Source organism: Garra rufa, chromosome 1 (assembly GCF_049309525.1).
Source record: "Garra rufa chromosome 1, GarRuf1.0, whole genome shotgun sequence".
In the NCBI taxonomy this organism is placed as follows: Eukaryota; Metazoa; Chordata; class Actinopteri; order Cypriniformes; family Cyprinidae; genus Garra; species Garra rufa.
This window is the reverse complement of record NC_133361.1, coordinates 27,791,264-27,810,433: the sequence shown is the minus strand read 5'-3', so window position 1 is coordinate 27,810,433 and position 19,170 is coordinate 27,791,264. Positions and strand designations below refer to the sequence as shown.

Sequence of the window (19,170 nt, the reverse complement as noted above, 5' to 3'; positions counted from 1 at the left end):
AAGATTCAGGTTTACAGTGAGTGGGTTGATAGCTGTGACAAGAAATTGACTTGGACTTATTTAAAACGTAGACTTAACATTGATTGTTATTTCCCCTGTTGTGTTGTTGATTAGAATTTGTGCATTATTTGTGTCGTTAAACTCGCTTGTGCTAGCTATAGATGATTTAACAACAACAACGCATGTGATAGAAATGCATTTGCATTTGTCTGATACACACACATCCATGCAGACCATGAAAGAGAATGAATAGAAACACAATCAATGGAAAAATATGACTGCAGAGGGTGATTAAATAGCATTAGAAAAATGGAGAGAATGTGGAGGACGGAGATAAAGAGAGAGACAGGAAACGAAAATGAGGGCTTAAAGAGAGAGATAAAGACAGAATGGAGGAGAGCAGGAGATGGAGAGTGATACAGAGAGTGTTGACCTTGGACGAGGTCAGAGACAGACACCTGCCTACTCTCTCAGATTGTCACCCAACCCATCGCCTCGCTCCCATCATGCTGCAGGAGGGACTGTGAGGAGGCAGTTGCTAAGGAAACCTGCTGGTTTCCATGGAGATTGTAATGTGTGAAGGACCAGTCAGTGGGACAGACCAGGGGTCTTATCGGAGTCGTGCTGTGTGACTGTGTACTTGTGTTGCGTTATCCGCTGAACTTGCACAATTTCAGTCATTTAAGGCACATATTTGCTTTTTATAAATAGCTGATTTCCTTACAAAGCCTTTCTTCTCCTATTTGTAAGAGCAATAGTTTGCAGAGATTTAAGGAGACTGCTCCACAATGCTCTCCCCTGATGGCCATCACTTAATTAGATTTTAATTAAAGACGAGCCCTTTCGTCTAACCACACAATGTTACAGCTATAACATTAGAAATGCCTTAGGTTTATTTGCATTCAAATATCTGCATGCTGTATGCTGTAAGCACAAACTGCATATGACCTTGCAGTACCACATAGCATTGCATTTTTAGGTGACATTCAGACATTTTCAATATACACTACCAGTTAGGGCTGCAACTAACGATTATTTTAATAATCGATTAATCTGTCGATTATCTTTTCGATTAATCGATGAATCGGGGGAAAAAAACAAGGGATTTACAACCCTTTATTCAAAAACAGAACTAAAATCTTTAGAAAGTGCACGAACATGTTGCTCCTTGAACTGTTATAATAATAATAATAAAATAAAAATGGACTAACACAAAAAACATACACATGTATGCTTTACATCTGCCAAATATATAGACTAAATAAACTAAAATTACTATCCGTCAAGACAGCGGCTTGCTGTGGTGTACATGCTGCATTTCCCATCAGTGCGCATTAAAAAAGTCATGTGACTTTGCACGCTGGAACGGGATAACTTGACTAACTTTCTGCTACATTCATTCTGCCATGGCGGTGTTTGGTGTCCTGCCATCAGCAGCGACCAGCTGGAAGAGTTCCGCATTCAAATGCACGCAAAACTGGCCTCAAAGCCCCGGCAAAAGTAATTACCATGAATGTGTCAAGGCAAAAATTAAGAAAATATTCGAATTACTTATTAATAAACTAGTATTTTCTGATTCAGTGTTGCAAAGATGAAATTGACGATCCTGCCATCTGCTCATTAATGCCTAATGCATCTTTATGGATTAGCTAATGAAAGAGTTTTGTTTTCGATTTTAATTATTTCGTTTTATAGTAAAATAATAATTTAAAGCTTTCTCTAGATATTGTGTTTGTGAGGCAATTACCTGGGTTTCGGTTAATTATTGTGAAGCGCTCCTGTTTAAACCAAAGATATCAAGCGTGTTTGTTTTCTTTAAGAGCACATTTTGTTGATACTGTTAGTACACACAAACTAAGGTAGACCCTTTACAGTTCCGGCCCGGGTGGTAAATTACTCTTACCTTTATGAGCAAAAAAGAAATTCCACATTGCACTGGCGTCTCCATGTCCTGCAAAGCGCGCTTCTCTCCGCACAAACTTTGGAATTATCTTGATTGAATGATTAAACTAATATTGTGATATGTTTTAAGTTTTTTATATCAATGGATTTTAATTTAAATCGCGATGAATTAAGCAGGCTTTTGATCTGGCTGCAGCTGTTTGCTAGGTCATAACTTTAAAAAACAAAAACTTGAATTTAACAAACAAAAAGTGTTCCAAATATATCTCTAAATTAACTTTATAAACTAAAGGAACGAAAATAAATGTAATCACTTTGCTATTTAAAACAGCAGCTGTGTAATGAGGAAGAGAAAGAGTAAAAAAGACAGTCGGACTGGAAATTCAGTCGGCCAAAAATTGATGAGCTGTCGGACATTTTTACAAGGAATGTTTGTTTAATAGCCTATGTAATACTCTTAGGCTACTTTCTTAATTAAATATATTATTTCTTTGATTTATTTTAGCGTTTTTAGGCTGCTTGTTCGCTGACTGAAGTGTAGGCTATATATAAAAAAACAACGTGCCACCGTCACAGCCCTATTCAAAACTGAGACGATTTCACCTCAGCAGAGCTCCTCTTTCTCCTTACGGTTATGGTATGTTTTCGACACATTATACAGACAGACAGTGTTACAAAAACTATAGAAGTAGTTTTCTCCATCTCCACTATCCAACGACCCGTACAGCAGCTGTTTTGCGATCGAGCATTGGCTGCTGTGAAAGTACGCTAGCCAAAGTAGGCTTAAATATCAAACATGTTTGATATAAATCGGGGCAGCATATATATATAATGTAGAAACGGTGCTTTATGCTCAAATGTTCCAGTTTTGCGCATAAGTTAAATTCGCATTTTTGGATGGAAACACAGCTTATGAGGTGCCGAACTCTGCTGGCATCAGTGCGGGAGAGAGACCGAATGTGTCCACTCCGCTCTGCGCTCAAAATTTTTTTTAATATATATAACAACCAAATGTCTCTGCGTCGCGCGACACAACGAATCGATTATGAAATTCGTTGCCAACGCTTTTAGTAATCGATTTTTATCGATTTTATCGATTCGTTGTTGCAGCCCTACTACCAGTCAAAAGTTTTTGAACAGAAGATTATTAATGTTATTTTATAAAGTCTCTTCTGCTCACCAAGCCACCTGATCCAAAGTAAAGCAAAACAGTAATATTGTGAAATATTTTTACTATTTAAAATAACTGCTTTCTATTTGAAAATGTAATTTATTCCTGTGATCAAAGCTAAATTTCCAGAATCATTATTCCAGTCTTCAGTGTCACACGATCCATTAGAAATCATTCTAATATGCTGATTTTGAGTTCAAGAAACATTTATTATTATTGTTATCATCAGTATTTAACAGTTGAGTACATTTTCAGGATTCTTTGATGAATAGAAAGATTCAAAGATCAGCATTTATCTGAAATAAAAAGCATTTGTAACATTATACACTATACCATTCAAACGTTTGGAGTCAGTATAATTTTAAAAGAAATTAATAAAGGATGCTTTATATTGATCAAAAGTGATGATAAAGACATTTATAATGTTACAAAAAGATTTCTATTTCAAATAAATGCTGAAATTCTATATATATAACTTTCTGTATAGCAAAGAAACCTGAGAAAATTCTACTCAGCTGTTTTCAACATAGTAATAAAAATAATAAATATTTTTTGAGCAGCAAATCTAAATTTTAGAATGATTTCTGAAGGATCATGTGACTGGAGTAATGATGCTAAAAATACAGCTTTGAAATCACAGGAAAATTAAGTAAAATTACATTTTAAAATAGAAAACAGTTATTTTGAACTGCGATATGGTATACTATTTGAACTGAACTGACGATGATATCACTGAATTCATTGATGAACTGCCTTTAACTGAAAATTGATTGTTACAATAATGCGTTACTTACACACTATGGTGCTGTTTAAATACTGTGCAGTTGCTTTGACACAATCTGTATTGTAAAAGGCGCTATATAAATAAAGGTGACTTGACTTGACTTGACTTGACTTGAACAGTAAAAATATTTCAAAATTTATTTGGATCAAATAAATGCAGGATTGGTGAGCAGAAGAGACTTTAAAAGTCTATCTGCAAAAGCAAAAGTAAACAGCTGAATAATACAGCAAAAAATGTTTTAAAGGGACAGGTTACCTGAAAATGAAAATTCTGTCATCATTTACTCAAAAAAAAAAGCTTAATGAGCCATTGGCTCCTATAAAAAACAAAAATAGGTGCCAAATTATTTTAAGGGCCACAGTCAGTTTATGTCTACCAGTTTATGTAGGTGTCCTGGGAACTAAGATTCACTTGGGAGCTAAAAGTCTTTTCCAGCTTGAGAACTTAAAGGAACACTCCAATTGGCTCATTGGCTCATCGATGCTATATTGGTCTCATAGGATTCAATGATCTATGCTAAGCTATGCTAAAAGTGATATCGCCAGAACAGGAGAACGGCTGAATGGATTTCAAAACGGTAAAACTCAGCTTATTAACTCGGGGGGAGTTGGAGAATGAGCCTATTTCCAAAAAAAGTGGAGTGTTCCTTTAAGAATCTGTGTCAATATCATGGACCATGATATTGGCATGTCAGCATCACTTGGCCACTGAATTTTGTTTGGGCTCCTCCTCAATGCTTTCTATAAAAGTCTGTTTTTCTTCATTAGGAACATGCAGTTATATAGGAGGTGTTGAATTTTATCTTTAGCTCGTTGCATTCTTTCCTATCGTGTAGACTACAGGTTAAGTAAAAGTATGAATATGTATTATTAATTCAGCAAAATGCTCCTTTTATGGTTATTTTTTCTAGCTGACTAATGAGCTTATGGACGCCGGATGGTTATTGCATGACAATGCACAAATGTTATGTGCATTGTTAAGTTTTAAACGTGTTCTGCAGTTTGAAACACTGCATGAGCGATTACATGAGGCATTTTAGTAAGTTGTACTGTATCGTATAACATACTGTACCTTTTAATGTCCATACATATTTCCTACTAAAGTAGTAAAGACAAGAGAAAGATATGATGGGTTCACATGCTCTTTAAACTGAGGCACTAAAGAGATCGCTCATGTCACATTTAAGAGCGGCAAAATTTGGCAGAATTTTAAAGATGATATTTTGCTTCTTAAAAAGTAGTTTCTTGTAGCCAGACCTTCAAAATGACAGTAGAAGGTCTGGGAACCCTGGCCGCTTTGAATGGCCAAGTCCTGCCCAAAAGGCCTTATGACTGACAGGTAAAGCAACCAATCACGTTTCATCTTGTGCTGCGTCAGGTTTAGGGGCATGGAACTGTCCCCACAATAACTGCCTGGTGTGTAAAACTGCCTTATGCATCAGAAGTTCAGCCAACGATCTGTGGGTGTGACATCTGAGACTGAGACTAATTAAAAATGAAAAGATCACAAAGCTTATTGTGATTATTGGACCGCAAGTGCACTTCGAATAATACGAAGTACTTGCATTAATAGAACACAGCATATAAAGTAAAGATCTTAATAAGAAGCAGCCATATTAGTATCAAGTATAAAAAGAAATTGTTAACGATATTGCTAATGTCCACACAGCTGACAGCTTTACCTGTTGATTTTGTTCAAGTTGTGCATGAAGTAGACACTGCTAGTCTGCACTTTCTCTTCGCACATCTCCGTCATTTCTCTCTCGTGTTGCCAGCTTTTTCACTAGGAGATGTGCTGTCGTTAATGGTGTTCGGCAGAGATGAGGACTGTTTTTACGTTAACATAACAAAAGATATGATCGCAAAACAAGCAGGAAAAAAGGTATTACATGCACATTTTTCAATTTACAGTTGACGTCAAAAGTTTACATACACCTTGATTATTTTACCAAAATGAGAGGGATCATACAAAATGCATGTTATTTTTGTTTAATATTGACTTAAATAAGATTACGTTTACATATAAACCACAAGAGAAAATAACAGTTGAATTTATAAAAAATAACCTTGTTCAAAAGTTTATATACACTTGATTCTTAATACTGTGTTATTACCTGAATGATCCACAACTGTGTTGTTGTTTTTTTTTTTTTTTTTTAGTGATAGTTGTTCATGAGTCCCTTGTTTGTTCTTCAAAAAAATCCTTCAGGACACACAAATTCTTTGTTTTGTTTTTTTTAGCATTTTTGTGTATTTGAACCCTTTCCAACAATGACTGTATGATTTTGGGATCCATATTTTATCACTGAGGGAGTCATGTGCAACTATTACAGAAGGTTCAAATGCTCACTGATGCATTAAGAGCCAGGGTGTAAACTTTTGAACAGAATGAAGAAGTGTACATTTATCTTATTTTTCCTAAATATCATATTTTTTTCATTTAGTACTGCTTCAGAGGCTACAGAAGTTTATATGTTTCCCAGAAGAAAAACAAAGTTAAATTTACCCTGATCAAATTCAAAAAGTTTTCACCCCCAGCTCTTCATAGTTTTTCCTTCAGTGAGCATCAGTGAGCATTTAAATCATCTATAATAGTTACAGTCCCTCAGTTGTCCTCAATGTGAAAAGATGCATCTTAAAATCATACAGGAATTGTTGGAAAGGGTTCAAATACACAAAAATACTGAAAAACCAAAGAACTTGAAGAACGAAGACCTGAAGGAGTTTAACTGTTCAGGACAAACACGGGACTTATGAACAACTACCACTAAACAATACAAAAAACAAACAAACCACAGCTGTCAATCAAGTGTATTGTAAACATTTGAACTGGGTAATTTTTAGAAATTCAACTATTATTTTCTCTTGTGGACTAAATGCAAATGTCTTTTATGTGAAATATCTTATTCAGGTCAGTACTAAATAAAAAATAACATGCTTTTTGCACGATCCCTCTTATTTTGTTAAAATAATTAACATTTTGCAGATTCAGCAAGGTAAACTTTTGACTTCAAAGGTATCTAGTCACCACCAGTAGCAATCACAGCAAAAACATCACTCGCAAATTAATGTTTTTATTAATTAATTATTTATTTATTCGCACTCTTGAGCCCTGCACAATCATTTAAAAAAATGTTTCTGTCCATATAATGATGTAAAATTGTCTGTTTTGACGAGTATTCACATAATCACACTCGGTTGCATTTTAAGATATTTCTGATGTGTATCAGTACATTGCATCCATGCATTCAGTTTTATAGGGACAGCAGCCTAATTTAGTTGCTATTGTCTGTGTCAAGCAACAAAAGAAAGACAAAAAACCACCCACTGCTCTTGACTGAATCACTTTAGTAGCCCTAATAAGGATTTAAGGATCTAAATTTATTTATATAAATAAACATGTCTGCTTAAAAGAATGAAGAATGTGGGAAGCAAGTTGTTATAAAGAACGCATATTATATAGGCCTAACCATTCGTATTTCATTGAAAGGAAAAGTGGTTTTATTTCATTTTAATATAAAGGCACAGCAGTTAAATATGTGTCTGTCATGATAAAACCTTAATATCAAACCTATATAATGATTTTGGAAATTTTAGAGAAATGCCTAATATGTGAAATACACTGTATCTAAACCCATTAGATTTTAGCCTAAATCTACTGTAGACTTAGTCGACAAAACTAGAACAATTCAGATGACTAAAATATGACTTTTAGTCAAAAGACTATGACTAAGACTAAATCATAATGTGCTTTTAAGATTAACACTGCATACAATGAAAGTCAGAGGGGTCCAATGTTGTTTGGAACCCAATTTTCTTCTCTATCTTAGTAATTATTTATTTTATTTTTTTGGGTGAAATATCCATTTAAAACAGGTATTTGACATGTTAACATTAGAGGATGGATACCCGACCCAAGCCCGACGGTACCCGAAGGGCCGGGCCGGGTTCGGACAGATATTTAGAAAGGATGCTCGGGCTCGGTCACATCAGCGCGATAAGGCATTGACTGCTTTTTGCCCCATGTGCGCTGATGCTCTCATCTGTTGACATTTCCGAACGCCTTCCTACAGTTGCTTAATAAAAGCGGGTTTTCCACACAAAAAAGTGCATGTGTCATTAGTATGAGAAAAAAAATTTGATTTTAACTGTGTCGGGCTGGGATCGGGCTCGGACATAAATATCTTAATGCCTGTCGGGCTCGGGTCGGGTTCGGTTACTGCTCTGTCGGACGCGGGCCGGGCTCAGACAGAAAAATGCGGCCCGATCCGCACTCTAGTTAACATGTACTGTAATAATATATAATGTCTGTTTTTCATATTAGTTTCTTTTCAGATAGATTGAAATTTGTATTTTTCCGCATTATTACCATCTGCTGTGTACTTATCATTCTCCCGTTTTCCCTGTCTGTCTATCTCCATCTCTCCCTTTTCTGATCTCTAGTTCAAGAGGATGTTAAACAGGGAACTGTCTCATCTATCTGAGATGAGCCGCTCGGGGAATCAGGTGTCTGAATACATCTCCACTACCTTCCTAGGTGAGTGAGTCTGCGCACGCTCTGCTCTGTACATCTCAGCCTTGCTTCTATTTTCAGGAGCACAGAACCTTAGTTTCAACATTGCAGTATGTTACACTGGAGTACTTACTGATATGGAATTAGCTGTCATCTGTTAAAGGTTCATGCATTGATTGTGTCTCAGACAAACAGAATGAGGTAGAGATTCCCTCTCCTACACTCCGGGAGCGAGAAAAACCAATGTCTCACATCAGCGGCGTCAAGAAGCTTACACATAGCTCGAGCCTCACTAGTGCAGCCCTGCCCCGCTTCGGGGTCAAAACCGAGCAGGAGGACTCACTGGCCAGGGTACGGACACAATGCATACATACTCATACCAATAATACTACCTATTGGTATAAAATGTCAAGTTTGTCAAATGGATTTGATGATTTAATGTACTTTTTCTTTAAAGGAGCTAAATGACTTAAACAAGTGGGGCCTTAATATCTTCCGTGTGGCTGAGTACTCCAATAACAGACCTCTAAGTTGCATCATGTTTGCTATCTTCCAGGTGCGTAGCCCCTGGTTTTTGCAATAAATGTGTTTTTCTGTACTTTTAAAATATGTCAGATGCAAAGATGTCTGGGTGGTTTTGTTTGTTTTGTATGCTCATTACTAAAAGCTGGGTAAAAATATAGATTTTTTCACCAAATCAATCTTTTACTCAATGCCTATTTTCAGTGGCTGTGTGGAAATGTGCTTGCACTTCCTGTCCAGCATGTGCCCTGAGTTCTGCTGAACTATCTCACTTAACTATATACAGTTGAGGTCAAGATTTACATCCCCCTTTCAGAATCTGCTAAAATGTTAATTATTTTACCAAAATAAGAGGGATCATCCAAAATGCATGTTACTGTTTATTTAGTACTGACCTGAATAAGATATTTAACATAAAAATATGTTTAGATATAGTCCACAAGAGAACATTATAGTTGAATTTACAAAAATGACTCCCTTCAAAAGTTTACATCCCCTATAATACGTGTTGTTACCTGCTGTGTTTTTTGTTCAGTGATAGTTGTTCATGAGTCCCTTGTATGTCCTGAACTGTTAAACTGCCTGCTGTTCTTCAGAAAAATTATTCAGGTCCCACAAATTCTTTGGTTTTCCAGCATTTTTGTGTATTTGTACCCTTTCCAACAATGACTGTGTATGATATTGAGATCCATCTTTTAACACTGAGGACAACTGAGGGACTCGTATGCAACTATTACAGAAGGTTCAAATGCTCACTGATGCTCCAGAAGGAAAAAACATGCATTAAAGGTTGTATCAGCGATTTCAAGCCATCAGGGGGTTGGTGTTGTGGACTTTCGCTCCGCCTCCCTCACATCCCTGCACCAGTATGAAAGTCCACAACACCAACCCCCTGACGCTGATTGGTTGGAACACTGTTTGTTTTGCTGTGGAATGGTTGGTAGCACCGATTGTTTCTTTGGCATATCTCGGACCCTAGGCTGACCACAGAGACGCATTTTTTTTTACAGCCAATTTATGGGGCAGGCAGCGAGCGGATCATGAAGAAAGGTCAGCTGAATTTGACACTTTATTTTTCAGCCTAGAATCGCTGATACAACCTTTAAGAGCTGGGGGTGAAAACTTTTGAACAGAATAGATATGTGTAAATTTTTCTTATTTTGCCTAAATATCATATTTTTTCATTTAGTACTGCCTTTTAGCATTTGAAATTCTGTAATAGTTGCATATGAGTCCCTCAGTTGTCCTTAGTATGAAAAGATGGATTTCAAAATCATACAGTCATTGTTGGAGTTTAAATACACAAAAATACTGGAAAACCAAAGAACTTGTGGGACCTGAAGGATTTTTCTGAAAAACTGCAGGCAGTTTAACTGTTCAGGACAAACAATGGACTTACAAACAACTACCACTAATAGTTATTTTCTGTTACAACTATTATTTTCTCTTGTGGACTATACTGTAACATCTTTTGTGTGAAATGTCTTATCCAGGTCAGGAGTAAATAAAAAATAACACATTTTGTATTATCCCTCTTATTTTGGTAAAAAAAAAAATTACATTTGGCAGATTCTGAAAGTTCTGTAAGTTGTTAATTTTTGAAATATACATTTTCATAATGTTTTAAGTCAGAATGGTCTCTGTATCAGTGTTCCTTCCTATGAATTTAAGTTTGCATTAAAGTTTGTTTTTGAATGTGAAGCAATAATCAAACCAAATGTATACTTGAATCTAAATAAAAAAACGTATGCATCATAATGTAATCGAACCAGGAAATCTGTATTGATACCCAGCAATAATAGTTACAACAAAAAACCTCTTCATTATTTATATTGACTCATGTTACTTTGTTTTATTTCTATTCTTTATGTTCTGTCTATGATCTGCAATGCGTTAAAGGAAAGGGATCTATTAAAGACATTTCGGATCCCAGTGGACACATTTATCACCTATGTGATGACCCTGGAAGACCACTACCATGCCAACGTGGCCTATCACAACAGCCTGCATGCTGCTGATGTCACACAGTCAACACATGTGCTGCTCTCCACACCGGCACTGGACGTGAGTATATGCCAACATGAGACAGCCAGTGCCCATTTAAAAGCAAAAAGTTTCATAATCTGAAATCAGATTTCAAAATCAGAACTGACACTTTACATATTGATAACCATCATACTACGACATCTTCCCACCAGGCTGTTTTCACTGATCTTGAAATCCTGGCTGCATTGTTCGCTGCTGCCATTCATGATGTAGACCACCCTGGAGTTTCTAACCAGTTCCTCATCAACACCAGTAAGTCTATAATAATAATAATAATTCATTACATTTTATAAAGCACTTTTCTAAGCACTCAAAGCACTTTAGATTGTGAAGGGTATCTCCTCATCCACCACCAGTGTGCAGATAATGCAACAGCAGGCGCACCACACACAGCTTATTGGTGGAGAGGAGATAGAATGATGAAGCCACTCAGTATATGGTGATTGTTAGGTCATGATAGTCAAGAGGCCAATGGGCAAATTTGGCCAGGACGCCGAGGTCACATCTCTACTCTTTTCGAAAAGACATCCTGGGAATTTTTTTTTTTTTTTTTTTTTTTTTTGATCACAGAGAATCAGGACCTCTTTTTAACGTCTCATTCGAAAGACGGTGTTTTTTTGACAGTATAGTGTCCCCATCACTATGCGGGGGTCTAGGACCCACACAGACCACAGGGTGAGCACCCCCTGCTGGCCTCACTAGCACCTCTTCCGGCAGCATACTAGTTTTCCCAGGAGGTCTGCCGTCCAGGTACTGACCAGGCTCAACCCTGCTTAGCTTCAGTGGGTGACCAGTCTTGAGTTACAGGGTGATATGGCTGCTCTATATTGTAAAAATAATGATGATAGCATCTGAGAACTGGTTTAGATCAATACAAAATCATAGGCCTCAGTGCTAATGTCATAGAATAGCATAGTTTAATAATAATGGGGCACATTGTAATTCAGTGTTACAACATTCCCTATCTGCTAAACTGGAATTTAAAACTGGTTATTGTCATTTTTTGCACATTTTAATTTTATTTTTATTTTAAATGAGTACTAAAAACTGAGATGAAAAATTACTTCTGTTCAGTGATATTTTCAAAAGATTTCAGAATTTTGGCGCATTTGTTCCTATACAGTGTTTAAATAGCAACTAGTAAATACCTTAAATTTTATTATTCTAGCATGTGTGGAAATATTTAAACCACGTGTGTTACAACTAACCCCACGTTAGTTAGTGCTATCCTAATAATTAAAAAAGCCTTAAACAATCTGTAGTTGCTAGTACGTCAAGCTTTTCTTCCAATCTTGCTGCCTCTCATATGTATAGGTACTTTTTACACATAAGAAGTGCTTTCAACATGTTTGCCATTGTAAGTTACAAACAGTGTTGCCAAGATCGCAGTTTTCCCACAAAACTGGCCTACGTTAAAATTGTTGCCATGGGTTGTTTTTCATGTCCGCAGGTTGAAGCAACTCTAATAACATGATATTTATCCCCTGGAATGTGAATTTTTACCATAGGAACCCCACCAAAAATGTGTATTTTACCCCCTGAATGAGATCATTTCTGTGTAAAATGCCCCCTCTGAAATGCAATTGGGCTTTTTTGGAGTAGCAATTGGGTGGGGTTTTTTTGTGAAATCCTGGCAACCCTGATAACAAACATGCTTGGTATTGTGACTGAAAATATATTGCATTTGAGGCTATCTCTAAATATTCTAAATAAAAAAAAGGAAAATCAGCAGCAGGGTCCTCACTTGTTTCTTTAAAGGACCCAAGAAGAGGACACAACAGAACAAAAATTTACAGATCATTTACTCACCCCCTTGTCATCCAAAGAAATTGTCGTAAAGAAATTATGTTTCCGTATAGTGGACACTAGTGCCCACTAGTTTGAACTTCCAAAATGCAGTTTTAATGCAGCTTCAAAAGGCCTCTAAATGATCCCAGTTGAGGACGATTTATATACCTTTTTAACCTCAAACGCTCATCTTGTCTAGCTCTGCATGAACTTTGTGTATTCCGGTTCAAAACAACTATATGTCGAAAAAATAACTCATAACTCATTAATCTCATTTTCCCTACGTCGCTGCATAAAGACCCTTCTGCCTCAGCTGGAATCATTTAGAGCTCTTTGAAGCTGCTTTTTAACTGCATTTTGTAAGTTCAAATTCTTGGGCACCATATAGAAGTCCACTATATGGAGAACATTCCTGAAATGTTTCCTCAAAAAAAACAAAATTTCTTTTTGACTGAAGAAAGAAAGATGTGAACATCTTGGATAACAATGGGGTAAGTAAATTATCTGTAAATGTTGGTTCTTGTAGTAAACTTCTCCTTTAATGCTATAAGTCTAGTATGAAAATTATGATACTGTACTAAGTCTGTTTATAACAACAACAAAGTAGAACACATTACAGAAAACCAAACGTTTACATTTGCAGAGCATAAAAATGGATGTAGAAGATCAAAAATTTTGATCAACAAACTGTTTCTCACTGCCTCTGGGCCCAGTGGGCCATCCTTACTGTCGATCCCTAAAATCCACTGATGGCTTGCCCTAATCTTTTTCACAGACTCAGAATTGGCGTTAATGTACAACGATGAATCTGTACTGGAGAACCACCATCTGGCTGTAGGTTTCAAGCTTCTGCATGAGGAGAACTGTGACATCTTTCAGAACCTCACCAAACGGCAACGGCAGAGTCTGCGCAAGCTGGTCATCGACATGGTTAGACCCTGATTGCAATGCATTGAATCCATTATGTGTAAATGGAAATAAACACACTTTTATTTCCTTGTCTTCTCAGGTCCTGGCAACAGACATGTCAAAGCATATGAGCTTGCTGGCAGATCTGAAGACAATGGTTGAGACCAAGAAAGTGACAAGTTCAGGTGTGCTGATGCTGGACCATTATAATGACCGAATACAGGTGTGTGCTTTTATCGTGAGTCTTAAGTGCAGACTAGAAAAAAGACAGACTGCTTAGTCACAAGTGTGCATGTGTGTGTGTGCAGGTCCTGAGGAACATGGTGCACTGTGCCGACCTTAGTAACCCAACCAAGCCCCTGGCAGTGTACAGGCAGTGGACTGAGCGTATTATGCAAGAGTTCTTTCGGCAGGGTGATAAAGAGCGAGAGCGTGGGATGGAAATCAGCCCCATGTGTGACAAACACACTGCGTCCGTGGAAAAGAGTCAGGTACACATATAAACACCCACACAAACATACATTCTCAACCTTCTCTGACATAAGCTGCTCCTAAACGGTCTCTCTGTATGTCGGGTTTCATTATTCAGGTGGGATTTATTGATTATATTGTGCATCCCCTGTGGGAGACCTGGGGGGACCTGGTCCACCCTGATGCTCAGGAAATTTTGGACACCCTTGAGGACAACCGGGACTGGTACCAAAGCACCATTCCCCAGAGCCCGTCGCCACCGCCTGACGGCCCAGATAATGAGCTTGAATCCTGCACGAACAAATTCCAGTTTGAACTCACCCTGGAAGGAGAAACAGGACAGGACAGCACTCCCAGTCACAACCACATAGACAGCCATGGTCAAGAGGCAAAGAAAGAAGACGAGGAGGCGGACGAAGCCGAGGAGGATGAGATAGAAGAAAAAATGGAGGACGGAGAGGAGGTGACAGAGGTAATGGTCGAGAGGTCAGGACGGAGGCGACTGCAGGTTCAGTCAGTAGTCGAGGAGGAAGACGAGAGACAGTCCGAAGAGAGCCCCGTGGAGGAGACCGAGGAGGAGGAGAAGTCATCCTCTCCCACCGATGACACGTAATACTCGAGACTCAAGGAACAGCTGTCTGGCCCAGAGGGCTAAGTAGGGGCCATCCTTCAAAAACTGTCCCTATTCCATTCACATAGGACTCTTCTGTTTCTGATAGCTAGACCATGAACAGAATAAGTCTTGTGTACCAATCCAATAAGACATTTGATTTTATTTTTCAAAAAGGGAACAAAATAATATTGATATCAGAGAAGTATTTAACACAGCAACTGTAGATTTCGAGTGCGAGCTGGAGTCCGTCCAGCAGCAGCAGCAGCAGCAGCGAGGGCGAGGTTTGACGGAGAAACAGAATTACGGTGGGGTTTGTAAAGGGCCATTACGTCAGTGTAGCACTCTGGAATTTCCACACATACACATACACACATTCACAGACGTACATTTAGAGTTTTAGCCTAAAATAACGATACCACGCAGTACATGCAAACACACGGCTGTGTGTGTCTGTGTATGTGTTCAGGGGGCTTGGATCTGAAAGGAATCTCTTTGGGAAAAAGCCATCATAAAAAGGAGCATCAGTGTCAATAATCAGCATTCTAACAGGGACTTAAATCCTCAGACTTCACATGCCCAGTGAAATCTGAGAGACTTTTCTTCAATTTCTGTCATAGAGAGAGAACACAGTTGCATCTGCCGGGAGAAAATCAGATAACGTCTGCTGTCCAGAAGAGCGCGGACGGATGAGTATGTCGGAAATGATTTGTTAGCGGGTCCCACCCCCTCTTACCCTTTACCCAGGAGTGCTACCAGTGCAAGATGGCCGTGTGCCTTTCTGAACCACCAGCTCCAACTCTGGAGCTGTTGTGAAGCAATGCATCGTGGGACAGGAGTGTCTGCTTTTGTCTTCATTTTTGATTGTCTCTTTCTCTTTTTAAGCAATCTATCTCCATCCAACATGGTTCGTGCCGGCATGGAGCGTTCGCATCGTCTTTGTGATAATTCCTGCTCTCATCTGTCAGTCTTCCTCGGTCGCTTTCAAGCCAACCGAGCATTTAGGGACCAGATTAGGATTTATCACCGGATTGCCCTCACTTTCCATGTTAATAATTAATGATAGTCACTTTCTGAGGATAAGCCATGTGACGCTTTCAAACATATGTTTTGCCTTCTTTTCGTTTTGTTTTGTTATATCCATTCCTGCCAAATTTGTAAAAGCATCAGTCTCCTCAATTGCAGCACGCATTCGCACAGACTCTGTCACCTTCACCCACTCATGCTGATAATATATACTCTGCGCCGATACACACTACATTATATTTTGCCAAAGGAATGAGTGCTTAGCTGATAAGTTGGAGAAGACTTGATCGTGGCTACAACTGAGGATGGTAAGACAGATGAAGCGAGTCACATGCAGCCATATTGAGTTTGATGCTTTTTTGCCTTAATGTCAACTGCAGGTTTCTACCTGTCACATTGTGGAGTAATAAGACGTTGGCATTATATCCCAGATTGATTATTTGTTTTATGTCTATGCCTTGCTTGTCTGTGAACACACAATAGCTCCATCTGCAGGTGTAGGGTAGTTTTTTTTAGCATGGGAGAGCGACTATAACGGAGTACAGACAGAGAAAGCAGGTCATGTATTTCAATGTATTTCACGTCTGGCATTTTTTAAGTTGTGTCTGTTTGAGTTTTCACCAACTTTAAAGGGAGAAAGAGAGAGATAGAAAGTAAGAAAATGAGAGCGAGTTCTCAGGTTGATGTTAGGTTTGCAATATTGCCTCTCTCATCTCTCAGAGTTTTTTCTTTCGGTTTTAGTTCAGTTGAATGAACCAATTGTTGCTATATCGCGGGGCAGCGTTTTTGAGCATCCCTCTTGAAATAACGACGGCAAGCTAGTTTCTGCTGGTCAGTAGCTTAGCTTTACACAAGCCTGTGCCTGTCAGAGCAGTAACTTGAGGTCATACCAGTTTGTATGTGATAACTGTACTTGTTGTCTGTGGCAGGATTAGAGGACGTCATGGTGTAAGTTTTCATTTGGTGGTCCACGGGAGGAAACGGGATCGGTTTGTGCGAACCGATGACATTCCCATATACATTTGCCTGTCTTTTTTGTGTGTGTGTGTGTGTGTGTGTGTGTTATGTTGTGAGCACTACGCTAACAAATAATATTTGCCATTTTAACACGACACTGTAGCAATCGTTTCTTATTAAGAAATTATTAAGATTAATTCCTTGCTGCCATTCTTTTTGGGTATCAAAAGGAAAAACAAGTGTTTTCTTTGAACAGTTTGTGTACAGTTTTTATTTTTGTATCATTCTGGTTTGATGGTTTGAAAATCAAAAAACTACTATTGAATATAAATAGTAGATGGATCACTGCTTGTTTTGTATATACTGTAATGTTGAATTGTAAATTTGAGATCTCTCAGAATCAATCACTGTCACAATGAATCACTTTTAGTTGTAATGAGCTGTAGTTGAATTGTGGAATTTCATAAGCACCCTTTCTTTCTCCTGTCATCTCCCTGCCATTCATTTGGGGGACTTTAGTCAACCCCCATCACCTTTAAATGTGAATATTTGAATTGTATTGGAAAACAGACTAATCATCCGTTGTTTCTAAAACTTGTCTTTACCAGCACTTTATTTTTTCTGTAGGAAGTTGTTGTGAGATGGCTGATATCAGGGGGAATGGTATGGAGCGTTGTATAGCATGGCACAGGGTAAGCACTTTAAATGGCTCGATCCAAACGTCGTCTTTTTGGTCCTCGACGCCATTTTCCGCTGAAGCACTGAGCAACATCAGCTACTCTGTGTCAATAATCTGCACTGTAATGGCTTTTAATAGGGTTTTTAAATACTTCTGTGAGGTTAATGACCAAGAGACAGTCAGAACGATGAGGTGGCTTAATCAGAGAACAGTTTTTCTTTGTACTTTGAAGTCATGCCTCATGAGACTCTCCAATGAAATTATTCTCTGGGCTTTAAATAATATACGTTACTTGTTCACAAATTATGGTAATAATATAAATGAAAAAGAAAACACAGGAAAATGATTGTAATATTTGTACATTATATTGCTGTAATGTGTATAATGTGTCCAAGTTATTTTATATTATATTATTTTTATGAAAGGTTTTCCTCTGAGAGAACTAAGTTGTCATTTTGTGAATAAAATGCATTTAATAAGCAAACAGCTATATATATAAAAAAACAAATATATAAATATATACCAGTATATTTTTTCTTTCACTGTTCAGTACTGTAAAGTGTGTTGAAAATACAAATAAAGGACGATTTTTCTAATAAATGCAATATATGTATTTTTCCTTTTTTTTTTCCATGTGCAGTCTCATATCTGCCACATGTAATAAGGCTGATTTTTATGTATGATTAGTACACATATCATAACAGCAAACTAAAAATATACTGTGTCATCTGCTAAGAGATACTTATTACACAGAGCTGAAGCTATTTTGCTCAACAGTGACACTTTACTGACCCCTACAGTCTGACTTTATTTAGAGACAAACATTTCTAGTAGAACAACTGTTGACTTACTGTGTATTATTGTTAGAAATAGTAGTAGTTTTTATTTTATTTGTTTAGTTTAGTTTTAATTTAACATTTTTAGTAGCTTAACCATTTATACACTCTGAGCCTGTCCTGTATAGGGCCTGTATTTTTTTATATTGATATATATTTAAGTATAGAATATTAATGTAAATGTAAAACAGACTATCTAAGACGTCACCTCATTGTTTAACTATTTGACTAACTATTAAGGAGTCTGACCACAGCCAGTGCTCCACACAAAGATCTGATCTCGTCATCATCCAGTCTGTCTGGAATGACATGAAGAAACAGAACAAACTGAGACAGACTAAATCCACAAGAACTGTTGCAACGTCTCCAAGATGCTTCGAGATACCTACCTACACAGCTACATTTTTGTTAAAAATTTTAGGGTACTTTGACAAAAAAATGAGAGTGCTGTCAAAAATTATGTCATAATTAGAATGTAATAAATAACTACTATTAACTAAATTAAAGCATATTTGGTGTGACTATCATTTGCATTTTAAACAGCTTTTGTCCTTGGCGCATTTGTGCATAGTTTTTTAGGTAGCTTTGTAGGTAGGTCACTTGAAGCATCTTGGAGACGTTGCCACAGTTCTTTTGGATTTAGTCTCAGTTTTTTTTCTGTTTCTTTGTGTCATTCCAGACAGACTGGATGATGATGAGATCAGATCTCTGTGTGGAGCACTGGCTGTTGTCAGACTCCTTGTGCAAACAAAAATATCACTGGATTATTACAGTTAATGGCTAAATGAATGTTTGGAAATGTAAACTGATATTTCCTACTGACACACTGCAGCAAAAGATATAAATAACTGACTTTAAACCATTTTTTGATAATGACCTAAGACTTTTGCACAATACTGTATAGTAATAAAAGATTTGTGATTGTAAGCAACTAACAATAAACCAAATCCCAACACT

General features: G+C 37.5%; 1 protein-coding gene across 2 annotated transcripts in view; it reads left to right on the top strand.

Moving 5' to 3' along the window:
- Positions 1-17,982, top strand: part of pde4a (phosphodiesterase 4A, cAMP-specific) — a 74,950-nt gene extending 56,968 nt beyond the window's left edge. For both annotated transcript variants that reach the window (XM_073838449.1, XM_073838456.1), the window contains 9 exons: positions 8,300-8,393; positions 8,557-8,720; positions 8,827-8,925; positions 10,791-10,955; positions 11,090-11,189; positions 13,501-13,655; positions 13,735-13,857; positions 13,943-14,125; positions 14,224-17,982. In XM_073838449.1, coding sequence (XP_073694550.1) covers positions 8,300-8,393; positions 8,557-8,720; positions 8,827-8,925; positions 10,791-10,955; positions 11,090-11,189; positions 13,501-13,655; positions 13,735-13,857; positions 13,943-14,125; positions 14,224-14,718 — 1,578 coding nt within the window. In that variant the 3' untranslated portion in view covers positions 14,719-17,982. The remainder of the gene's footprint in view (positions 1-8,299; positions 8,394-8,556; positions 8,721-8,826; positions 8,926-10,790; positions 10,956-11,089; positions 11,190-13,500; positions 13,656-13,734; positions 13,858-13,942; positions 14,126-14,223) is intronic.
- Positions 17,983-19,170: the final 1,188 nt, after the last annotated feature.